The sequence below is a fragment of the Centropristis striata genome, chromosome 2 (assembly GCF_030273125.1).
Source record: "Centropristis striata isolate RG_2023a ecotype Rhode Island chromosome 2, C.striata_1.0, whole genome shotgun sequence".
Classification (NCBI taxonomy): domain Eukaryota; kingdom Metazoa; phylum Chordata; class Actinopteri; order Perciformes; family Serranidae; genus Centropristis; species Centropristis striata.
Window position 1 is genome coordinate 17,480,703 of NC_081518.1, and position 20,438 is coordinate 17,501,140.

Here is a 20,438-nt window from a genome sequence, read left to right on the forward strand (position 1 = left end):
AACTGTATAATGGCACTTAAAATGTTGTGGTCACTTAATGCTGTATTCTGATTGGTTAGTATGTCAAAGCACCAGTAAGAATTTAGTCCCTGTTTTGTTTGTCTCATGCACACATAAGGAAATGCACTTGATAAGTTTGTTAGACCTCAACGATACAAAAATGAGTTTTGGGAACTTTCATCGATTTTCAGGACACATTGAACACACAGTTCAGGGAAAAGAAGGCTGCATTTGAAGTAGTTTATAAAATAGAACAGGTCTGGACTGATATGGGACACAGGAGTCTATCTTGTGGTTGTGGTCTTAGTTGTTTTAATAACAAAAACAATAAATGCAACTCTCCTGACCTCTACAGTCCTTTTGCTATAGTATCCCACTAACTGTCTGTTTGTAATCTTGTATGAAGCAATTTAAATTTTAATCACAGTTTACCTGCAAATAGCACACAGTTTACATTTCCAAAATGTGCACTTTCTTTCCACAAAATGTCCTAATCCAAAAATGGAGACAAACATGCTTTTTCAAATATGAAACTGACATTGACATGTTAATGCAGATGAACACTGTTATTGACTTGTGAATATTTCAAAAACATTTTATTTAGAATCGTCAAAATGAAAAAAATTCACAGTATAATCCCCATAACAGTTACCTGCAAGAGATGATGAATTTTAAGAAAGCACCCAATATTTCTGCCTTAAAATCAAATGTTGATTCCAATTTATCCTTGTATAACAGAGAACTTGAACTTAGACACACAAAAATAGAAGTACTTGAGTCACACCAAACAAATCACAATACTTTCCAAACTTTAAATACAATTAGAATACCAGAGACCATTGCTTAAATAAATTCTACAAAAATATCTGTTGTATATGTAACATATTTACAGACTGTAGCTTCTAAGGATTGTGTCAGTCTTATCCAACCACCTCAACCTTATTATTCATGAGCCATCAACTGCTTTAGTGAGTAAATGTGGTGCTTTTCAAACAGAATTCTATCACAGTGCATTTCAAATGTACTACATAATAGTGTAGAAATGGATTGATTTATAGTTGATCACTGAACTTTCACTGTTCTGCTAGTATCAATAATTCATTTTAACCAATAAACTTGCATTCCAAAATTATATCAACTTCACTTAATATTGTTGCTTATATCACGATGAAGCATCTGTGCAAGTTATTTTTGCATATCATATTTTTTACTGAGCTAAAGGGAGCTAAATGCAAATTAATAGAGTGATGACAATTTTCTTTTGACTCAAAATCAGTGTCACTTTAACGACTTTTTTCAGCCAATGAAGATGTGAAAAAGAGTGAATGATTTTATTTTGGTCGTCTACGAGTAAAGTCACAGCATCATATGCACTTTAAACAAAACAAAGGGGAAAGTAGGGAATGGCATATGTTCAAAGGGAAAGGAATTTAGCCAGCACAAAACTTTACGTATGATGCTGCTGAAATAAGTCAGGAAGACTGACTGATCTTTGCATATTTTGCTCCAAATTGTAATTCTCCTGCTTTTTATTCAAAGCAGAATGAGCTCTTGGAATTACCTGTCAACAGACACGACAAGAGTGCTATTTACTTAATAATCATTGAACAAACTGGAGATACTGGTGATGATTTACTCACTAATTAGTGATGTAACAGAATCAGGGATCTTTGCTGATTTTGAATCAGAAAGAAAATAATTTACCTTGCACGGCATCTGGATTCTTGCAATATCCAAGGTTATAATAGTTTTGGATTTTTCATTAGTTTTAGTTTTAATTTTGTTGTCAATTTTTGTTTTCAAATTCAGTTAGTTTTAATTAGTTTTAAGAGTGAGTTTGCTTATTTTAATTCGTTTTTATTTTTGGGAAAATGCTTGTTTTAGTTTAGTTGTTAGTTTTAGTTTTTTGTAATGGGGTATTTGTTGGGTGCCAGATTAAAAAAAGTCACAATAAATGTTGCCTTTATTTCCTTTGTCTGATCCATCTCAGCCCCAATAAGTTTATTAAGTCATAAAACCAGATAGATGAAATAGATTTCATATCAACAAAAAATGTTTACGTATGAAAAAAGTTGACAAAGACGAAAACGAAGGACAATTTTACTATAATTTTAGTTAGTTTTAGTTAGTTTTGTAACCACAAAATACAGTTTAAGTAAGTTTTCGTTTTTTTTTTAAAAACTCTTGTTTTTATTTTTATTTCAGTAAACGAAAATGTTTTTTCAATTCCAGTTTTCGTTATTTCGTTAGTTTTCGTTAACTATAATAACCTTGGCAATATCACAAGATCATGGAAGAATCGTGAGAATGCATCCATGAGTTCTACCAGAACTCTACAGAGTATTTCTACATTAAAAGAAAAGCAGAGAAGAGCACTGAAGGTTTCTGCTCTTCTTCTGACTGGTTTAAGCACAGAAGACGTGTGACTGTGACGGCTCATCCAATTAGCTGACAGTTATTTTCTGAAAGAGTCTGCTATTTTTTCAAACACTTTCCAATGACGGCTTCCCAGACACGACAGCGGCAGGTTAGAAAGTCGTGATTGTCAATTGTCATACAGCAACTGGAGTTTGGCTTCCTATAGCTCAATAATAAAAACAAAGTCATCCACAAGTATGCACTTGACAATCAGACCCAGAGAGAATAACACCATGCACATTTAAACAGTGACAACATAATTGGTAAAAAATGTTAGCTGTAGTAACAATGCTGTCTGTCAAATTAGTTTTTTCCCCACAATAAAATGCTATGCTAACATTAGCCACTGTTTTAACTGTGAAAATGCTGAAATGGAAAAGAGGAGCAGAAGACTCTCAGATGAACTAAATGACCAGACAGGACTTTCTATGCTTCAGTGTGTACAGAATGGACCTGTGGACATTTCTTCCAGACGAGCATAGTGATTGCATATTTTGTATAAATGACAGCAGAGTGTTTTTAATCACCCGCTCATCTTTCGTTGTTGTTCCTTCACACATTGTCGAACTTATGTTTTAAATAGTCTTTCATAACCTTTGCAATTGGTAGATCCTCCAACAATTTCAAACTTTGAAGGCCAATGCAATGACGGATTTTTATTCGACACAAGTCTTGTAGAGTCCGAGGTTGTCCTAAAAGAGGAAAAGAAACAGTAGTTACATAATGGAATAAAGAGAGGAAGCTCATTACTACAGCTGAACTGATACATCAGTGGGCATTTTATCAGTTCATTTGAATGGATAGTTAAAGGGACAGACTGCACACAGGGACTGTCACAAAACATATTTTAACCACTGGAGCCAAGGCCCACCCTAAAAATGTTACACCCATTATGTGCATGTTATATTAAGAATATGTGCATCGATTTTTGTTGCTATCCATAGCTGCTTTATTTGGCACTACTTTTTCTCAACTGTAGAACTTCCATGTTCCTATGCATAAGCACACTAATATGCTTTGCTTGCTGCTGCAGATCAGCTTTTTTGGTCAGAATCCAGGCGCTAGTTTTTGCAAGAGACAACCAACACAAGGAAATAAAAATGAGTGATTTTGAGGGTGACGACAAAATGCTGTTCAATATTGACAAAAGGGATATCTTTATGAACTGGAATATACAGAAGAAGAGCTTTTGCAGATGGAGACTGAAATAGTGGTCGACCGATACGGGTTTTTTAAGGCCGATACCGATTATTTTGACATCAGTCTTAACCGATACCCGATACGTTCTGCCGATTTTTTTGGGACGATTCTTGGGGCCGATATTGCCTTTTCTCACTCCATTTACATGATAAAAATGACACAAGGATAACAAATGTTACACAAGTCTCAATTTAAACAAAAAAAGAAAGATTTATTAACAAAACAAACATTCTTCTGCTCGATTCTTCTGCCCTGGTGTTGGCTCAGTGAAATGGGCTAATTGATTGGCAAACGCACGCACGTATCAGTCGATGACGATACAAGCAAAACGCAAATATCGGCCCAAAATATCGGCTGGCCGATGTTTTGGTCTACCTCTAGACTGAAGGGGCTGAATGAGAGAGGGGAGAAACTTCTGTGGAAACTAGACCCCGAGATGAAGCCCATGAAACGGCTGTGGATAGCTACAAAAATCGCTGGACATATAGGTAATCAAGCATTCACATGAACGGGTATAACATATTTAGGGTTGGCCTTTGTTAAGGTGGTTACAATATGTTTTTGTGACAGTCCCCGTCTGCAGTCTGTTTACTGCCTGGAGCGTGCATCTGGATCTCTGTATATGGAACGTTCCGTCATGTACTAGACAGAATACACTGACTCATATAACATCACTTCAAAAAATCCAAACTATCTCTTTAAGTCGGCATTGATATTTAGCTCAGGCTATTAGTTACAAGACATGAAAGTAAAAGTGTTTGAGCCATTTTTATCTCACTGGAGAGCACTGCAACACACTGATTATAGTTGCCTGAAAACTTTGACTGAGCATTACCAAATCTGTGTTTGTGGGTCTGTGGTATGTTGCTCATTGTGTGTTAAATACATGGCTTATTTAAGCTCTTCATTTCTCCTTCCAGTAAAACTTAAAAAGCAGACAGCGGTTGTGTCAACCATGCCTGGATCACACTTTCTCCTCTCATGTGCTCAGGTGTATATCCCGTTGGCAAATGAAACAAAAAACACCCCAGTCACCTAATGTACCAAACTAATCCACTCACCACAGGAGAAAATCTTCTGCATTTGTCCAATGTCAGGTGCTTACTATCAAACCAGTTTACATGTATTTGATAAACGTTTCTGATCAGTATATGGCTCATAGCCTTTACAAGACACATGCTCGCAGTTAACATGGTGCTAAATTAGTTTCGTAGCCTGTCAGTAGAGTGGAAGATACTGTAGCTAATTAGTTGTGGACAGACAGCAATGTACTCATCCTGCCATACTAACTTAATAGTAAATATTCTCACAGCTTGCAGTTCAGTATGTTACTACAGTTACACTCAATCGACTGGAAACAGTAAATCTACTAATCCTTTCAGCTGATAGCAAACTGGTAATAACCAAGCAAATATGCTTTGCATTGTTCTCAGTGCACATCTTTGTAAGAACTCTGTAACGCCTGCGAATGTAATAAAAAAATCTGCAGCTTTTAATGCAATACATTTTCCACAAACCTAATAGCCGTTGCCTACTACAAACTTAACATGCGATTTCCCACAAATGTAATAACTATTACGTTTGCAGGGACTTAGGCTGTTACGTTCTTGAAAAATGTATTACATTTTTGGGATTATTGCATTAAAAGCTGCAGATTTTTATTACGCTTATGGTTAATTACGTTTCTTGCCATTATTACATTCGTGGGAGTTACAAACTCTTAAATATAGAAAAAATGTTTGTTAAAAAAAAGAAGATGAAATGACAGGTATATATCCTTTACAGATTTTCTGAATCCTCATATCAAATAAATCGGTATCAATGGAACTGACTGCAGTATCTAAATCAGTTTTTAAAATGCTTTCTTTATAGCTAAACACAGGTCATTATGTACCCTTTCTCAGTGCTAGTTTAGTCAAGAAAAACCATAATGGAAATTAAAATTTGGGAGTCAATGTGTCCACAAACCAACTGAGATTTAGATAAGCAGCAACACAACATGTGGGACAAATCAGGCAGTCAACATTTCTAAAATATAACATAGGATTATAAAGATCTGTGGATGTACTGTTAACATCATATTGAGGAGCTATCATAGGAATGAGTGCAGTAATACATGCTGTATCCACTCAGCTGAGAAAAAGCAGGAACTGATAAGAAGTTTGCATGTGGAAGTATCCTATCAAGATATGGAAGCCCAAATTTGGTGCATGTGAAATGAATGAATCTATTGCAACAGGTTTTCTCTTTCTTTCAATAAATGTGGGCATGCTACGAGGTGACACGACAGTAAATTCCCAAGTTCCAGGTACATAGGATTTGGCAGTATTGCTGCTGGTTCAGCAGCAAATGAAAAGAAATGTAAAAGACTAAACTGGATTACAGATTTTTAGCCAGTATACAAACTGCAAACGTATCTCAAGTTTATGTAAACATGGAAGAAAATGAATAACATTATGTACAATATTAAAATATGTGGTTGGAACAAAGGTTATAAATAGTTTTGTATTTTTCATTTGTTTGTTTTAATTTCATTGTGAATTTTTGTTTTCAAATTCAATTAGTTTAATTAGTTTTTAGAGTGAGTTTGCTAGTTTTAGTTTAGTTTTTATTAGTTTTAGTTTTTTGTAATGGGCTATGTGTTGGGTGCCAGATTCAAAGAGGTCATAATACATTTTGACTTTATTTCCTTTGTTTTATCCATCTCAACCCCAATAAAGTTATTAACACAGTTCTGGGTGTTTTGAATTTTGTTTGGAGTGTAAACATCCCAGTCTCAGTAAACATATTTACCATGTGTTCCTGCAGGTTCACTAACCAGCAGCTGTTTAGTTGGAGCTAAATAAATACATTTCATATCAACCAAAAAGGATTATGCAGTGTTTCCCCTACATGTATTCTGCGGTTGAATTGAAGACTTTCACTTGCACACAGTGAAAACACAACATCCAAAATTTACAGAGTGTTGCACTGGCGACACTTTTACTATAATAACTAAATGGTTTGCGCTATCGGTAAAATTCCAATGTTTCCTGAAAGCTGAGAAGTTTTTCTTTACAGCCAACATGGTGTCATTACGGTAATTGCACTCACGCTTCTCCCAGAAGCCCACAAAGCAGGAATACACACACTCAGCAGTGGAGAAATAGAAACACTGGATTATGTATGAAAAAAGTTGACAAAGACGAAAACTAAGGACATTTTCACTTTGATTTTAGTTTACAGTTTGTTAGTTATGGGTTTTTCTTTTCCTTTCAGTTAACGAAAATGTATTTTCAATTCTAGTTTTCGTTATTTTGTTAATAACCTTGGTTGGAACCACTTTCCCTGAGTTTGAAAACCACAAATCTAGGCTTGTATGTGCTGTACTGTACAAAAATGATAGGATGTGACATTTTCTCTGGGTGGAGTACGTCCACCCAGAGAAAGATTTTGGTTTTGTTTAAAACTGTAACCTTTGTATGAAGACAGTTATACATGTTGCAGTATTGATGGAGAAAAACCTATGGGGAGCAACACTGATATGTGCACCACTTGAAAGGAACGGGTACCTGTCATACTGTGTGGGACAAGTCTTTCATGGCATATGAGTTAATCCAGGAGGTAGAGGTGTAATCAATAAGCCAGCAGATATGTGATCTGGCTGGGGGTTTGGAGTCTCTGAAAGGGCTTGTCTGAATCAGTGCACAGCTCTTTGATATCTTTGATATCAAAGTGCAGGGGGGAGAGAAGGAATGCAGCCATTGTTCCCTCTAAATCATAATGCTTCAGGTAATGTGCTCTCCTGTTTCTCCTCTCTGCCATTGTTCTGTGACTGAACAGTATTCGACAATACTCAGTATAACCTTTGTGCAAGTACGAAGCCTCTTTCATTCTTCACATTTATAAACATTAATTTATATTCATCTATTTTTCTTCCTCCTTATAACTTACAATAAAAAGCAAACTGCAGAAAAGGTGTGGCTAAAAACAAGATAACTCACTTTCTAATGTTAAAAAAAGGAGAGGGATTAATAAATGGATAAAGAAAAGATGCGATCTGCATCCATAAATCTTAAATTATGCTGAACTTCTGATGTTGTCAAAATTGTTTGTGTAATTTCATCCAAGGACAACTTCTTTCCCCTCTTATCCAATTTTCAAACAAATTCCAAAAGACAATTTGACTACTGCTTTAAAAATGCTTTACTTGATAATTTAGTGAATGAAGGATTTATATCTCAAGTAATTTATCAGGTAATAAGAACAAACACTTACTAGTTGTAGCTTTTGGAATGTGTGGCTTTTCTGAGGTTCTATCTTTTTGGGGGCTTTAACATACTCGTGAAAACTTGTGAAACTTTGCACACGGGTCAGGCCTGGTGAAAATTTTAATGTTTTGTGTGTTTTGTGAACAGTGTTGGGGGTAACGAGCTACAAAGTAACGCCATTACTTTTCCTTATCAAGGAATTAGTTAGCAGTTACTATGTTCAGGCCATTTTCGTTCATTTTGTTCATTAAAGTTAGGTTTGCAGTGTTACTGGGGATTTCCACCGGACGCGTTACAGCAGCAGCACGTCTCCACAGCGTTTTTGCTGCATCTGTCAATTCACACCGGGCGCGTTACAGCAGCAGCACGTCAGCTTAGCGAGCCGGCCGTATACACGCGAGATAACGAGATCACGCGATAATCCTGACCATACGGGAGACCGCAAGATCCCGTGATAAACTTTAAACTCTATTTATACAGTCTATGGATAAACTGTGTGTATAAAGTAAACAACAACAACAAAAACCAACTTACTTTGCTTCTCTGAGGTGAAAGATATGTTGATCTGACCATCTATCCTTATAAAAACAATATGTTATGTCATAAATGATTGTATGATGTTCCACTTCAACAATCAGTCTCTTGTCGTCCGTGTCGCCGATCCTCTGAGACCCTTTGATTGATTGATTGCTGATCTGGTGCCCCGGTCATAACATAATGTTGATGTGAAGTAGTTTTAGGCTGCATGAACTGCGTATTGTGTTTTATTTTGAAAGGGGCGGAAGTGTTTTACGCTGATTCTGAGTCGGACTTCCTGTCTGGTGCGCTCTGCTTTGTTGAGATTCACGCGATTTGGCAGCGTCTCGCGGAGAAATAGAAGTCCTACCTAATGCTTGCGTAGAGACGCTGACGTGGCGCTGCTGTAACGTGGCGCTGCTGTAACGTTACGCTACGCGCCCGGTGGAAATGCTCTCATTGATTAGAGTGTTACCTATTTGCAACGGCATACGCGACGCTGACGTGACGCTGCAGTAACGCGCCCGGTAGAAATCAGGCTTTAGAGATTAATAAAATTAGCAATGGTCTGCATTATGACCTTTAGTAAAATGCTGCTTAGAGGTGTATTTAGCGAAGCATGGAACACACATTTTTGTGCCAGGCACAGCACACAGAAATAAGGAGTATCAACAGAAAGGACAAACGCTTTGCACATCATCACATATTTGAGGGAAAGTAGATAAAACACTGAAGCACTCTTTGTGCTCCAATTCAAGGCCAAGTGCCCAGGTGGAGATAGCCACTGACAAACACCAGACAAGATACAGAAGTGTGCTGTTAGCTTTTTCCTCCCACAGGGCGGTGACCGGAAGCTGAAGCACCAAGCGGCTAGGACTAGCCCATGTGCCAACGAAATAGGCAGGTCAAAGTTCAAACCTTGTGTGCTGCCCAAACAGTTTTGACTAATCAGATAGTCGCACATTCACATTATAAAACTCTGTGTAAAAGTAAGTTAGACATCCTTTTCTGGGAGGTGGTTACAGCTTACTGATCAGCAGCCTGTGATTTCTGAACAGAGAAGGTCCAGTTACATGCTCACTCTTTCATTATTGTCTTAAATACATAGTCAAAATGATTTTACTCTCCTCTCATCTATTCTGCAAAAAAACAAACTCTAACAGCAGTCTGGCCCACATGCGCAGGGATAGATGGAAAGCTTCTCTTTGCTCACTGTTGTGGCGGCTGGTAGCTGCTTAGCTTGTGACTATGCTAACTTCGTACAGACACCCAACCGCTGCACTACGTCGGCTCGCACCCGCTACGGGGAGCTGCACTTCCAATTCAGTAAGCCTCGCCTCAAATACAACTAATACCCGACACATTACATTTACCATGATCAGTAAAGGAGGCAGGAGAGAAGTTAAACATTTGACACACTGTGCAGGAGGGGAAAAGCTATCGCTAGCTGCTAAGCTACCTAGCTAACAGAACGGAATAACGTATAAATAGATGAGATTAGTGATAAAGTCACTACAAGAAGGAGAGAGATGTAAGTGTTTAAGCAAAACTAGCATAGGTGTAAATAAAGCTGACACTTATTATCCATCATAATGTGTAACTTTAACAGCTAACTGTATTCAGGGCTGGTAGTGTGGGGATTTCTTTTCAATAGAGGTGACAACACACCAAACGACATTTAAAAAAGCATTTAAATAGGTAACTTTGAAAGTACTTTATTTGTACTTTCAATAAAGAATAATTATATAGTAACTAGTTACTATTTCGGGGCTGCAACTTAGTTAATTAACTAGTTCGTCTTTCCCCCCCTGACTTTCCCCAACACTGCTTGCAAATGGGTGTGGCAAAATGGCTCAGTGCCGAGAAAATTTCAACCGAAATGCCCCTGGAGATGATTTCACGTAGACATACAATTAAGAAGGCAGATGAAACATGCCGAGACATACAAAAAAGCCTCTTGGAACCATAACCTAAACCAAACAGGAAATCAGACCACTTGAATTAAAAATCAAATTGTATTGCATTTCCATGCCCTGTACTTTAATTAACTCATTAACTGTTTGTCAGAGACTTTCATGTGAAGTATCATTGCACTGAGCAGAGAGTATTTATTTCATTGGTGTCACTTTGCACAGCCCCTTTACATTACCCACACCCCCTTTTGGTTACTCATGAACTGTTTGTGGGAGACTCTTGTGTGAGGTATTGTACAGGGAGTTCCTATTTCATTGGTCATGGTTTGTTTAACTATAATTTATTTAATTGAATAATTATATTTATCAGCTCTATCAACTTTCATTTAATTAATCATACATTAATCATCCATTATTTATTACTTATTTATGTAGGCTATATACTTATTTATAAATTGAAACTGGGTCTCCTTACTGTTCTCTTTACTAAGAAACGTCCCCCAAAAATCTAAATGTATGACATCACTATATTTGTATTTAGGACTGAGCTTACTAACATTATTGTGATGTTCCTTTTTCCTGTGGAAGTGGTTTTACTGGCCCGTCTGGAACCGGGGACCTTTCCCCCGCTCATCTATTGATTGGTGATTGTGTTACATCACTGAGACTTGAGATAATATCAAACACGTTTGATATGATCAAACCCAAGACTAGGAAAAGACTGATATGAAACAGAGCAGATTACTACCTTAAACTTAACCATGGAGATGAGGGGAGCGCCGTGACTCCAGTAAAACTCCTAGATTTACTAAAGACTTTCACTTTTTAGTCTGGTACTGTGGAAACCGTTTGGTGTAAGCCCAGCATTATGAATTAAAAAAAAATCTATCATTCATAATGACAACTAGTTACAGAGGGGAACAGATATGTGTGACACTGCAGAACATGCGTGTGTGATGGGTTGTGTGATAGTGAGACTCACTGGTGACTTCCTGTAGGAAGTCCAGACAGGGCCGGCTGATCCTAGACATGCTAACAGATACAGCTACTGGTGTCTGGCCCTCGTAGTTCCTGTTGTTGGTATCGGCCCCGTATGTGTAGAGCATCTGGGCACATAACACATCATCCCTGAGAGCAGACAGGTGCAAGGGAGTCTGGCCATCTTCTAGACGTCCGAGATTAGTGTCTGCTCCCCTCTGCAGGAACATGCGGCAGTATGAGTGATTGCCTTTGATGACAGCATATCTCAACAGGAAGCCATTTTGAATGTCAATGTTGGCACTGTGGTCCAGAAGGATCCGTACACAGCTGGATCGCTCACGGATGATGGCCAACTGTAGTGGTGTGGTCCCTTTGTCACTTAGCGGGTCCACCTCGGCCCTGAACTCGAGGAGGAGGCGTACAAACGAGTCCCGACCGTAGTGGGCGGCCACATGCAATGGTGTCCAGCCATCGTTGCTTTTTGCATTTATAATGTCACTGCGGAACTCAGATTCCAGCATTAGTCTGGCGATGCGTGCTCTGCCATGCATTGCAGCATAGTGAAGCGCTGTGAAGCCACCGATAAAGTCCTTTACTGTGGGATCAGCTGCACAGAGGAGAGGAGAAAGAGTGGGAATGAAAGGAAAGTCAATACAGCAGGAGTTGGCATTTAAGGCTTGTAGAACCTGATAATGTAATAAATTCCCGATAATGTAATAACCCCAATAATGTAATAAAAATCTGCACTTGAGTCCATTGAAAATTTAATAAAACTTGATAATATAATAACTTCCCGATAATGTAATAAAGTGCATTTTCCAATAATGTAATACACTTTTAACCAATAATGTAATAAAGTATAACATTAATGGGAGGTTATTACATTATCAGGTTAGCCTTCATTCCCCAAGTCCTGATAATGTAATAATTCCCCAATATTGTAATACTTTAACAGCAGACCACCCATTACTTGGGTTCAAGTGGTGATACTGTGTAGGCAACTCTAGCTCAAGAGCTCTAGCGCCACCAACAGGTCAAAGTTGAATGTTTATTAACTTTTGACCCGTTCATCCGTTTTTCACAAAGGATGTATCACTGGAACCCTTGGGCCAATCTGAGCTCAATGCATCCTCAATGGGGTTTTTCAGCCATATTGGATTTTCTGCAATCTTTGATTTGATAAAAAAAAACCTTCCATTAATGTTATACGTTATCACATTATTGGTAAAAAGTGTATTACATTATTGGGAAATGCACTTTATTACATTATCGGGAAGTTATTACATTATCAGGTTTTATTACATTTTCAATGGACTCAAGTGCAGATTTTTATTACATTATCGGGGTTATTACATTATCTGGAATTTATTACATTATCAGGTTCTACAAGGCTCAATTTCTAATGGCCATGGATTACAGGACTTTAGAACAAAAGACAGAATAACAGTCTCAAACACCAGACCAGATAATAAAGCCATGCTCCCTCTGTGTGTGTTTTAATATGAGCTTCTCTATACCTTGTTTTGGTAGCCGGTCTGGGCACAAATGCATTTTAGTGCATGCAACCCCCTTTTATAAAAGGTATTTTACAGCCTGGAAATGACAACAAGGTTGTTCAGCTGTTGGTCCCTCTCTTTGTAGGTTCTAATAGTTTTGGTTTTTTCATTAGTTTTAATTTCGTTGTCAATTTTTGTTTTCAAATTCAATTAGTTTTAATGAGTTTTTAGAGTGAGTTTGCTTGTTTTAATTTGTTTTTATTTTTATGGAAATGTTTAGTTTTAGTTTAGTTTTTATTAGTTTTAGTTTTTTTGTAATGGGGTATTTGTTGGGTGCCAGATTCAAAAAAGTCACAATAAATGTTTCCTTTATTTCCTTTGTCTTATTCATCTCAGCTCTAATAAATTTATTAAGTCATAAAACCAGATAGATGAAATAGATTTCATATCGACCAAAAAGGTTTATGTATGAAAAAAGTTGACAAAGACGAAAACGAAGGACATTTTCACTATAATTTTAGTTAGTTTTGTATCCACAAAATACAGTTTCAGTTAGTTATGGTTTTTAAAAAAACTCTCGTTTTTATTTTTATTTCACTTAATGAAAATGTTTTTTCAATTCTAGTTTTCGTTATTTCGTTAAATATAATAACCTTGAGCACTACCTTTACCAGGCTTCTGAAGGCCATCACTGGTCCTATGGAGCTAACCCACTGATAACCTGATAACCATGGCGTACTGGTTGGGCTGGTTAGCATTACTGCTGATGAGCACCACTCTTCAACAGAAGCAAGGTTCCCCCGATGAGTGTGAGATACTTATGGAGCCAACTACCTCATTACTACTGTTAGCTCTGTCACTCTAGCTGTTATCGCTCCCTGTTTCCTGCACTCTATCCCTGCCTTGGTATTCATTCTCTTAAAGTACCAAATTTCAACACTGCCGGGGTAGTGTGCAGTGTAGAGCAGCAGCAATTAGCTAGCCAGTGGGAGCACTATTGAGCTGTCAATCAGACCCAAGTGAGAGCCGTGTAGTGGGAGTCCCAGACCAGACTAATTTTTCTTAGCCTTTCTAATGCAGCACCTTCAACTTGTGACTTGAAACTTGGATTTTTAAGTTCCAATATATTACTATGGCTATTATATTGTTATTGATATAGATTGTGCTGCTCAATTCTGTTGTTTTATTTTTTGTGTTTAATTTATCTGCTGTTCTTGCCTTGTGAAGCAAAGTGCTATATAAACAAACATAGTGTTATTATTATTATTTCTAAGATATCCATTTCTGCAGTGATTAACACAAAGAAATGAACTCCAAACCTAATGACTATAGTTGATAGGTGTAAGGCATATGTAAGTGTTTTAAGAGAATTTGTCTGACTGTTGTATGCAAATATCATGGGTATATTTCCTTGTCAGATGAAGCACCTACATCGTAATAAATTATTCTGTAGTCATTTCATTTTACTTAATATATTTGATAAAATGTATTTAAATATAAATGCGTCCTTGATTTTGAGGCAGTTGTTTAAGTAACTTTAATATAAAAATGTTTGAGATATAATCTACTTATTTTGATCACATTAAATATAATCTTCATGTGTATGTAATTCTAAATCAAGAGAATTTTGAATGAATCCAACATAATAGAATTAGTCGGTTTTTAATTGACAGGCACTTCCTGTTAAGCTGTTATTAACTCAACTTGTAACGTAGTTAGATTTAATTAATAATATTGCGTGCAATCTGTTGCCTCAATTTTATTGAGTAGTATTGTTTATCTTTTTTTACAGTGTATGTGTAGGATCAAGTATTATACTTTTCAACTTCAATGGGTTTGAACTAACACAGAGGTGAATGGAAGGCTGTCTCTTCCAGTATAATTATGACCTCTAGTGTTAAGACTTATCATGGTGTAATGCCAACCAACATATAAAGCCAACTTAACCAGGACAAAAAAGACAAAGCCTCTCACCTCCATGCTCAAGAAAGACTCGAACACATCTCTCTTTTCCTTTGGCAGCAGAGAAGTGGAGCAGAGTCCAGCCATTGGCATCGCGGATCTTAGGTGAGTATCCTTGCTCCAGCATTCTCCTGACAGTGCAGACATCCCCCGCTGCCACTGCAGCCTGGATCTGCAGCTCCTCATGAAGCTCAGGGTTCCTTCTGCAGTGATGGTTCAGCATCCTGTCACATTTCGTAATGGAAGTGTTCATCTGTACCTAACCTCTGTTAGGAAACATTGAACATGTAGGTCTTTGGGGGATTGGGAACCCGACTACTATATTACAATCACCATCCCAAATAATTTTCATTTTCAACACACATGACCGTGTTATTTTCAGCTTGATTATGTTTATTGCACATTTGGTAGACAGGTGCTTGGCAAAAAGAAGCCCTGCAAAAGTAGGAGGTATATATCGTCCGTTTGTTCATAGTCTACACCAGGGATGGGCAACTTAAATGCTGGAGGGGGCCACAATTTTTCATCGACACTACCACAGGGCCACATATAGGACCGTGGACTTAACCAGATATGATGAAACTGCACTTTGTTTACAGTGCAGTAACTTAACATATTTCATGCTCAAATGCATGATAACAGTATAAATAGGAATACAAAAGGTTTGAAGCAAATCAAAAATAACCACTTACTGTGATTTCTTTTTTTTTCAATGCAAGAACAGCAGACCAATATTAATTGCAAGAAGTAATTGTGTGCATTTTTACACTGCACTTTTAAGATTTCATGCTCAAATGCATGTAGTTGTACTGAGGGCCACTTCAAGTGAGGGTGCAGGCCGTATGCGGCCCCCGGGCCTCCAGTTGCCCATCCCTGTTGTAGGGCAATTGTTCTATGATATGATTTATGATTGTCCATTAAAATTAGACACGCATAAATGTTTTGTGTAGATCAGGGATGGACAACTGTAGGCCCAGGGGCCACCCTCACTTGAAGTGGCCCTCAGTACAACTACATACATATGAGCATGAAATCTTATTAATATTGATATTATTATTATTATTATAATTATATAATAATAATTAATTATATAATTATTATAATTATATATATATAATTATAATAATTATAATTATTATTATTATCTTATTATTATTAATGTTGGTCTGCTGTTCTTGCACTGAAAAAAAAAAGAAATCACACTAAGTGGTTATTTTTTATTTGCTTCAAACCTTTTGTATTCCTATTTATACTGTTATACATGCATTTGAGCATGAAATATGTTAAGTTACTGCACTGTTAACATATTTAAAATTGCAGTTTCATCATATCTGGTGAAGTGCACGGTCCTATATGTGGCCCTGTGATAGTGTTGATGAGAAATTGTGGCCCCCTCCAGCATTTACGTTGCCCTACAATAAAAACATTTCTGACCCCCCCCCCCCGGTCTTTTCGTGTAGTTGCATAAGTTCATACAGTGATGTAATAAATTAACCGCTTTGGTTTCTTATATACTCAGCTAGCCTCTTTCTGGAGTCAAATTTGAAATGGTGCAGATGTGACCCTTTTAAAATTGAATGCATGAAGTTGTTGTCTTCCAGAGATCATTAATGGCGGGCCATTACCAAATACATGAATGAAATGACGGTAACGATGGTAACGATGGTAATCGTCGAGTGCAGACAGTCCACAAGCTGTCTGCCAAAATGTATAAAATTCGACTTTAAGCATGGCCCACACTTACTGACAAATGAGTGAACAGGGTTAAGTTTAGACAGACACCCAGTGTAGTATGAGCAGATCTGACTGTGCATCCTCTCTCTGGGCACATTTTGAAGTACATCCAGCCCCTAAATCATAGATGCAGTTCAAATGGCAAGTTCTGAGGACAACAGCATTGGCGATTCAGAGCCCACGTGGGTTTAGCTCCAACTATAACTGCAGCTAAGCTAATGATAGAGCAACAGCCCTGAGAAGATCTAATCATTTCTCTTGTTGATAAAAATCACTTACTTTATTCAAATATTTGAATTTGGTAAGACTTTAGATTAGGGAACTGGGTCACTTTGTGCCAATGTTAGTCTACCAGTGAGCCGCTTTGTAGAGTAATGATTGACATTACAATCTACCAATCCTCATCCAATCATCCAAAAGGAGCCACCAGTCACGTCAAAGGTCTGGAGAAGGTGGCTATTTGCTGTTTCCATGGTTTCCTTCACCGATATGTAGAGACTTATAAAGTCCATACAAAGTAAAGCATATCAAGATCATAACTCATATACAAAAACTTCCTTACTGACTACTAATAAGCAATAATTCTGAGGTTACTGAGGTAAAACTCTTAGTTAATGTCTTACTGGTTGTATAATAAGGCCATGCAGAATAAGTCATTAATAACTACTTAATAATGACTAATTAAGAGCCAATATGTTACTTATTTGCATGCTAATAAGAAACTAATTAATGTTGAAGATGTGTTCCCTAATCTAAAGTGTTAACTTGAATTTTTTTTGTTGACCACTGAAGTGAAAGGGCAGTAATTGTAAAAAGCCAAATTTACCTTTTGACAAGCTGAAGAGATGGGCTTCTCTTCATCATATCGGAGCTGCACCTTTAACTATCCAGCTGCACTATCCAGAAGGCCAACAGAGGACTAGGACAGCACTCTGTCTTCAGTTATTGTTCCTGCAAAACACACACACATACACAAACTATTATTAGCAAGTCAGCAAAAAGCTTGGAAGCTGGAAAGAAACCCCTAAATTATCAAATAATAAGTTGTATTATTGTCAAAGTATCAACGTGAAAGCTAGTAACATGACCTCTGACCCCTCCCATCCAGCATACCATCTATTCACTCTGTTACCATCAGGGAAGAGGTATAGGAGCATCACATGTAAAACATCACGCTTTAGTGATCGTACCTATCCACAAGCTATTCACTGTCACCTGAACATGCACTTTATGGTCTACCTCATAACCATGGCCTACGTCTCTTGGCACTTTTTGTACTACTGAACCTGCTGCTACTCTCTGTTACCATGCACTGTGGCTCAGTTGGTAGAGCAGGTTGCCCACTGATCGGAGGGTTGCTGGTTTGATCCCTGACCATGGCAGCCAACATGTCGTAGTATCCTTTAGCAAGATACTGAACCCCAAATTGCTCACTGGTGTGTAAATTAATTCCCAATGGTGACAGGTGGCACCGTTTAGGCTAGCCTCTGCCACCAGTATGAATGTGTGTGTTAACGGGTGAATGAGCGCAGTCTGTAGTGTAAAGCCCTTTGAGTGGTCACAAAATGACTAGAAAAGCGCTATATAAGTGCAGGTCCATTTACCATTTACCATTACACTTTTCTATGTATATTAGTGTTGTTCTCCCTGCTATTTATGTGCCTTCTTGTCTTGTGTATGTTGTGTTGTCATTATGATGTGAGATATGTGAGCATACCAAAGCACATTCCTATCAACTGTATTTTATTATTTTGTTGAAATGGCTATAATAAATACAACCTGAAACTTGAAAGAAAATGGTGAATTTGTCACAGATACATTAATAATAATAATAATAATAATAATAACCATAGCAACATTAAGGTTAAACGACAGGAATGTCTCATGAGACGAATGTTGCAAATGCAAAATTTGCTAATAAAAATAGGTCAGGTATTAAATGAGCTACGTCTTACTGTACCAAGCCATAAAAACAGAGCATGTAAACACTACACGGTCACAGATCTCACGTCAATTGACGAGCTTAACCGGTTGATTAATAAAACAATGGACAATGGACTGGCTTTACCTGCTAACATAACCAACATTACAAGCCACGTACATGTAAACCTGGGAGATAACTGACAAAACCCGAGAGAGCCCGACGGGCAGGTGAAGATATCTCGGTTTGAACATCACAGATACTATAATGCAGCTAGATTCTTTGGTTTATTTAACCAGGTTGGTAGCTAACGCTGGCTAGCCACTGAGCTAACTAACTCACTAACGTTAGCTCGAGCTTGTGCTGAGTGTTTGTAATGTTACTTTCAGTGGTGGGATCCCAATACACTGGCTACACAATGTTAAAGTTGTTTCTATATATTTAACGACACACAGACACACACAAAGGCGTTTGCTAGTATAAAACAAAGAGTTAATAGAAGAGTTACTGACAGAAGCTGAGCCGACGTTTAACTTAGCCAAACAGCTTCCAGGCAGGAAGAATTGGAGTCTTCAAAGCAGGATTTTTCTGTCGTTTCCAACTGAAATCCATCACTTAACAGTAATACTGTCTGTTAAAGTTCCCTAGATGCCAGTTTCATCAACGTTGAGCATCATTTCACTGTTGAAAAACCAGCTTTAACAACAAAGTCTCTGTGTGAGCACGGCGCTTTGCCCCAAGCAGCAAAAACAATACCACTTCCGGCTTCAATCTTTCAGAATAAAAGCATAATTTTTATGGGATTAACCCTTTGATGCATAACATGGGTCTAAAGCAGGGATGGGCAACTTAAATGCTGAAGGAGGTCACAATTTTTCATTGACACTACCACAGGGCCACATATAGGAAAGTGCACTTAACCAGATATGATGAAACTGCAATTTTAAATATGTTTACAGTGCAGTAATTTAACATATTTCATGCTCAAATGCATGTTTAACAGTATAAATAGGAATAACCACTTACTGTGATTTCTTTTTTTTTTTCAGTGCAAGAACAGCAGACCAACATTAATTGCAAGAAGTAATTTTGCACATTTTTACACTGCACTTTTAAGATTTCATACTCAAATGCATGTAGTTGTACTGAGGGCCACTTCAAGTCAGGGTGCGGGCCGTCTGCGGCCCCTGGGTCTCCAGTTGTCCATCCCTGGTCTAAAGTTACCCGACTGAGTATTTATTTTCTGCATCTTTGCAATAAATTATTTAATCATTCAGTATTCCAGGTTTTCCTCTCTGTGAGCACGGTGCTTTGCCCAAAGCAGCAAAAACAATACAATTTCTGTCTTCAATCTTTCAGAATAAATGCATACTTTTATGGAATTAACCCTTTGATGCACAACATGGGTCTAGGGCAGGGGTCGGCAACCAGAGGCTCCAGAGCCATATGTGGCTCTTCAGGCCATCTGTAGTGGCTCCCTGTTGCTTTGACAAAAAAAATGATATGGAGTTGTCTAAAATGTAATCCACATTGTTGTAGTGATTCTTACATTCTCCAATTGTAAAAATATGTACCCTATAGACAGGAATATATATATATTTTAGTTGACTTAAATGTGCATTACAGCCTATGACCATCTGGCCCTTTCCCCTATCTTCTAAATTTTTGCCCCAAATAACTACAACAGAAAAGAAAGATTTGTTTACATTCAGTGCTTCACGATGAGTGATTTGCTTTATTTTCAGCGAGAAATTAGCAAATTACTTTAATTATAAGGCTCAAAGATGCAGCTCCAGAGGGATTTTTCTTTCTGTTTTTTGGCCAAAAATGTCTCTTTTCATGGAAAAGGTTGCTGACCCCTGGTCTAAAGTGACCCGACTATATGTACGTATTTAGTTACTTTTGTACTTCGTTACTGTGGCACTTAGTTACTTTAGTATTTAGTTACTTTTATAATAGTTACTTTGGTATTTAGTAACTTTTGTGTGCTTAGGTTCTTTGGTTTTTAGTTATTTGTACTTAGTTACCTAGGTATTTAGTTACTTTG

The 20,438-nt window shown here is 37.5% G+C and overlaps 1 protein-coding gene across 3 annotated transcripts; it reads right to left on the reverse strand.

Annotated features, from left to right (window-relative positions):
• Window positions 1-289: 289 nt before the first annotated feature.
• Window positions 290-19,114, reverse strand: asb7 (ankyrin repeat and SOCS box containing 7). 3 transcript variants are annotated; one of them, XM_059354498.1, is made up of 5 exons: window positions 18,904-19,114; window positions 17,297-17,421; window positions 14,749-14,939; window positions 11,280-11,885; window positions 290-3,110 (listed from the first exon to the last, which is right to left on the reverse strand). In XM_059354498.1, the coding sequence occupies exons 2-5, from the start codon at window positions 17,332-17,334 to the stop codon at window positions 2,971-2,973; spliced, it is 975 nt and encodes a 324-aa protein (XP_059210481.1). In that variant the 5' UTR covers window positions 17,335-17,421; window positions 18,904-19,114; the 3' UTR covers window positions 290-2,970. The 3 variants fall into 3 exon arrangements, with proteins under 3 accessions (XP_059210481.1, XP_059210468.1, XP_059210476.1); XM_059354485.1 differs by having other exon boundaries at window positions 14,749-14,960; XM_059354493.1 differs by lacking the exon at window positions 18,904-19,114 and having other exon boundaries at window positions 14,749-15,002; window positions 17,297-17,411.
• Window positions 19,115-20,438: the final 1,324 nt, after the last annotated feature.

What these genes read in the sequence shown, in the direction of transcription:
- asb7 (XM_059354485.1), bottom strand. Translation starts at nt 17,334, where the DNA reads ATGATGAAGAGAAGCCCATCTCTTCAGCTTGTCAAAAG. An exon ending in TCTCTTCAGCTTGTCAAAAG is followed by an intron (nt 14,961 to 17,296) that starts GTAAATTTGGCT and finishes GAAATGTGACAG; the next exon opens with GATGCTGAACCATCACTGCA. An exon ending in AGTCTTTCTTGAGCATGGAG is followed by an intron (nt 11,886 to 14,748) that starts GTGAGAGGCTTT and finishes TCCTCTGTGCAG; the next exon opens with CTGATCCCACAGTAAAGGAC.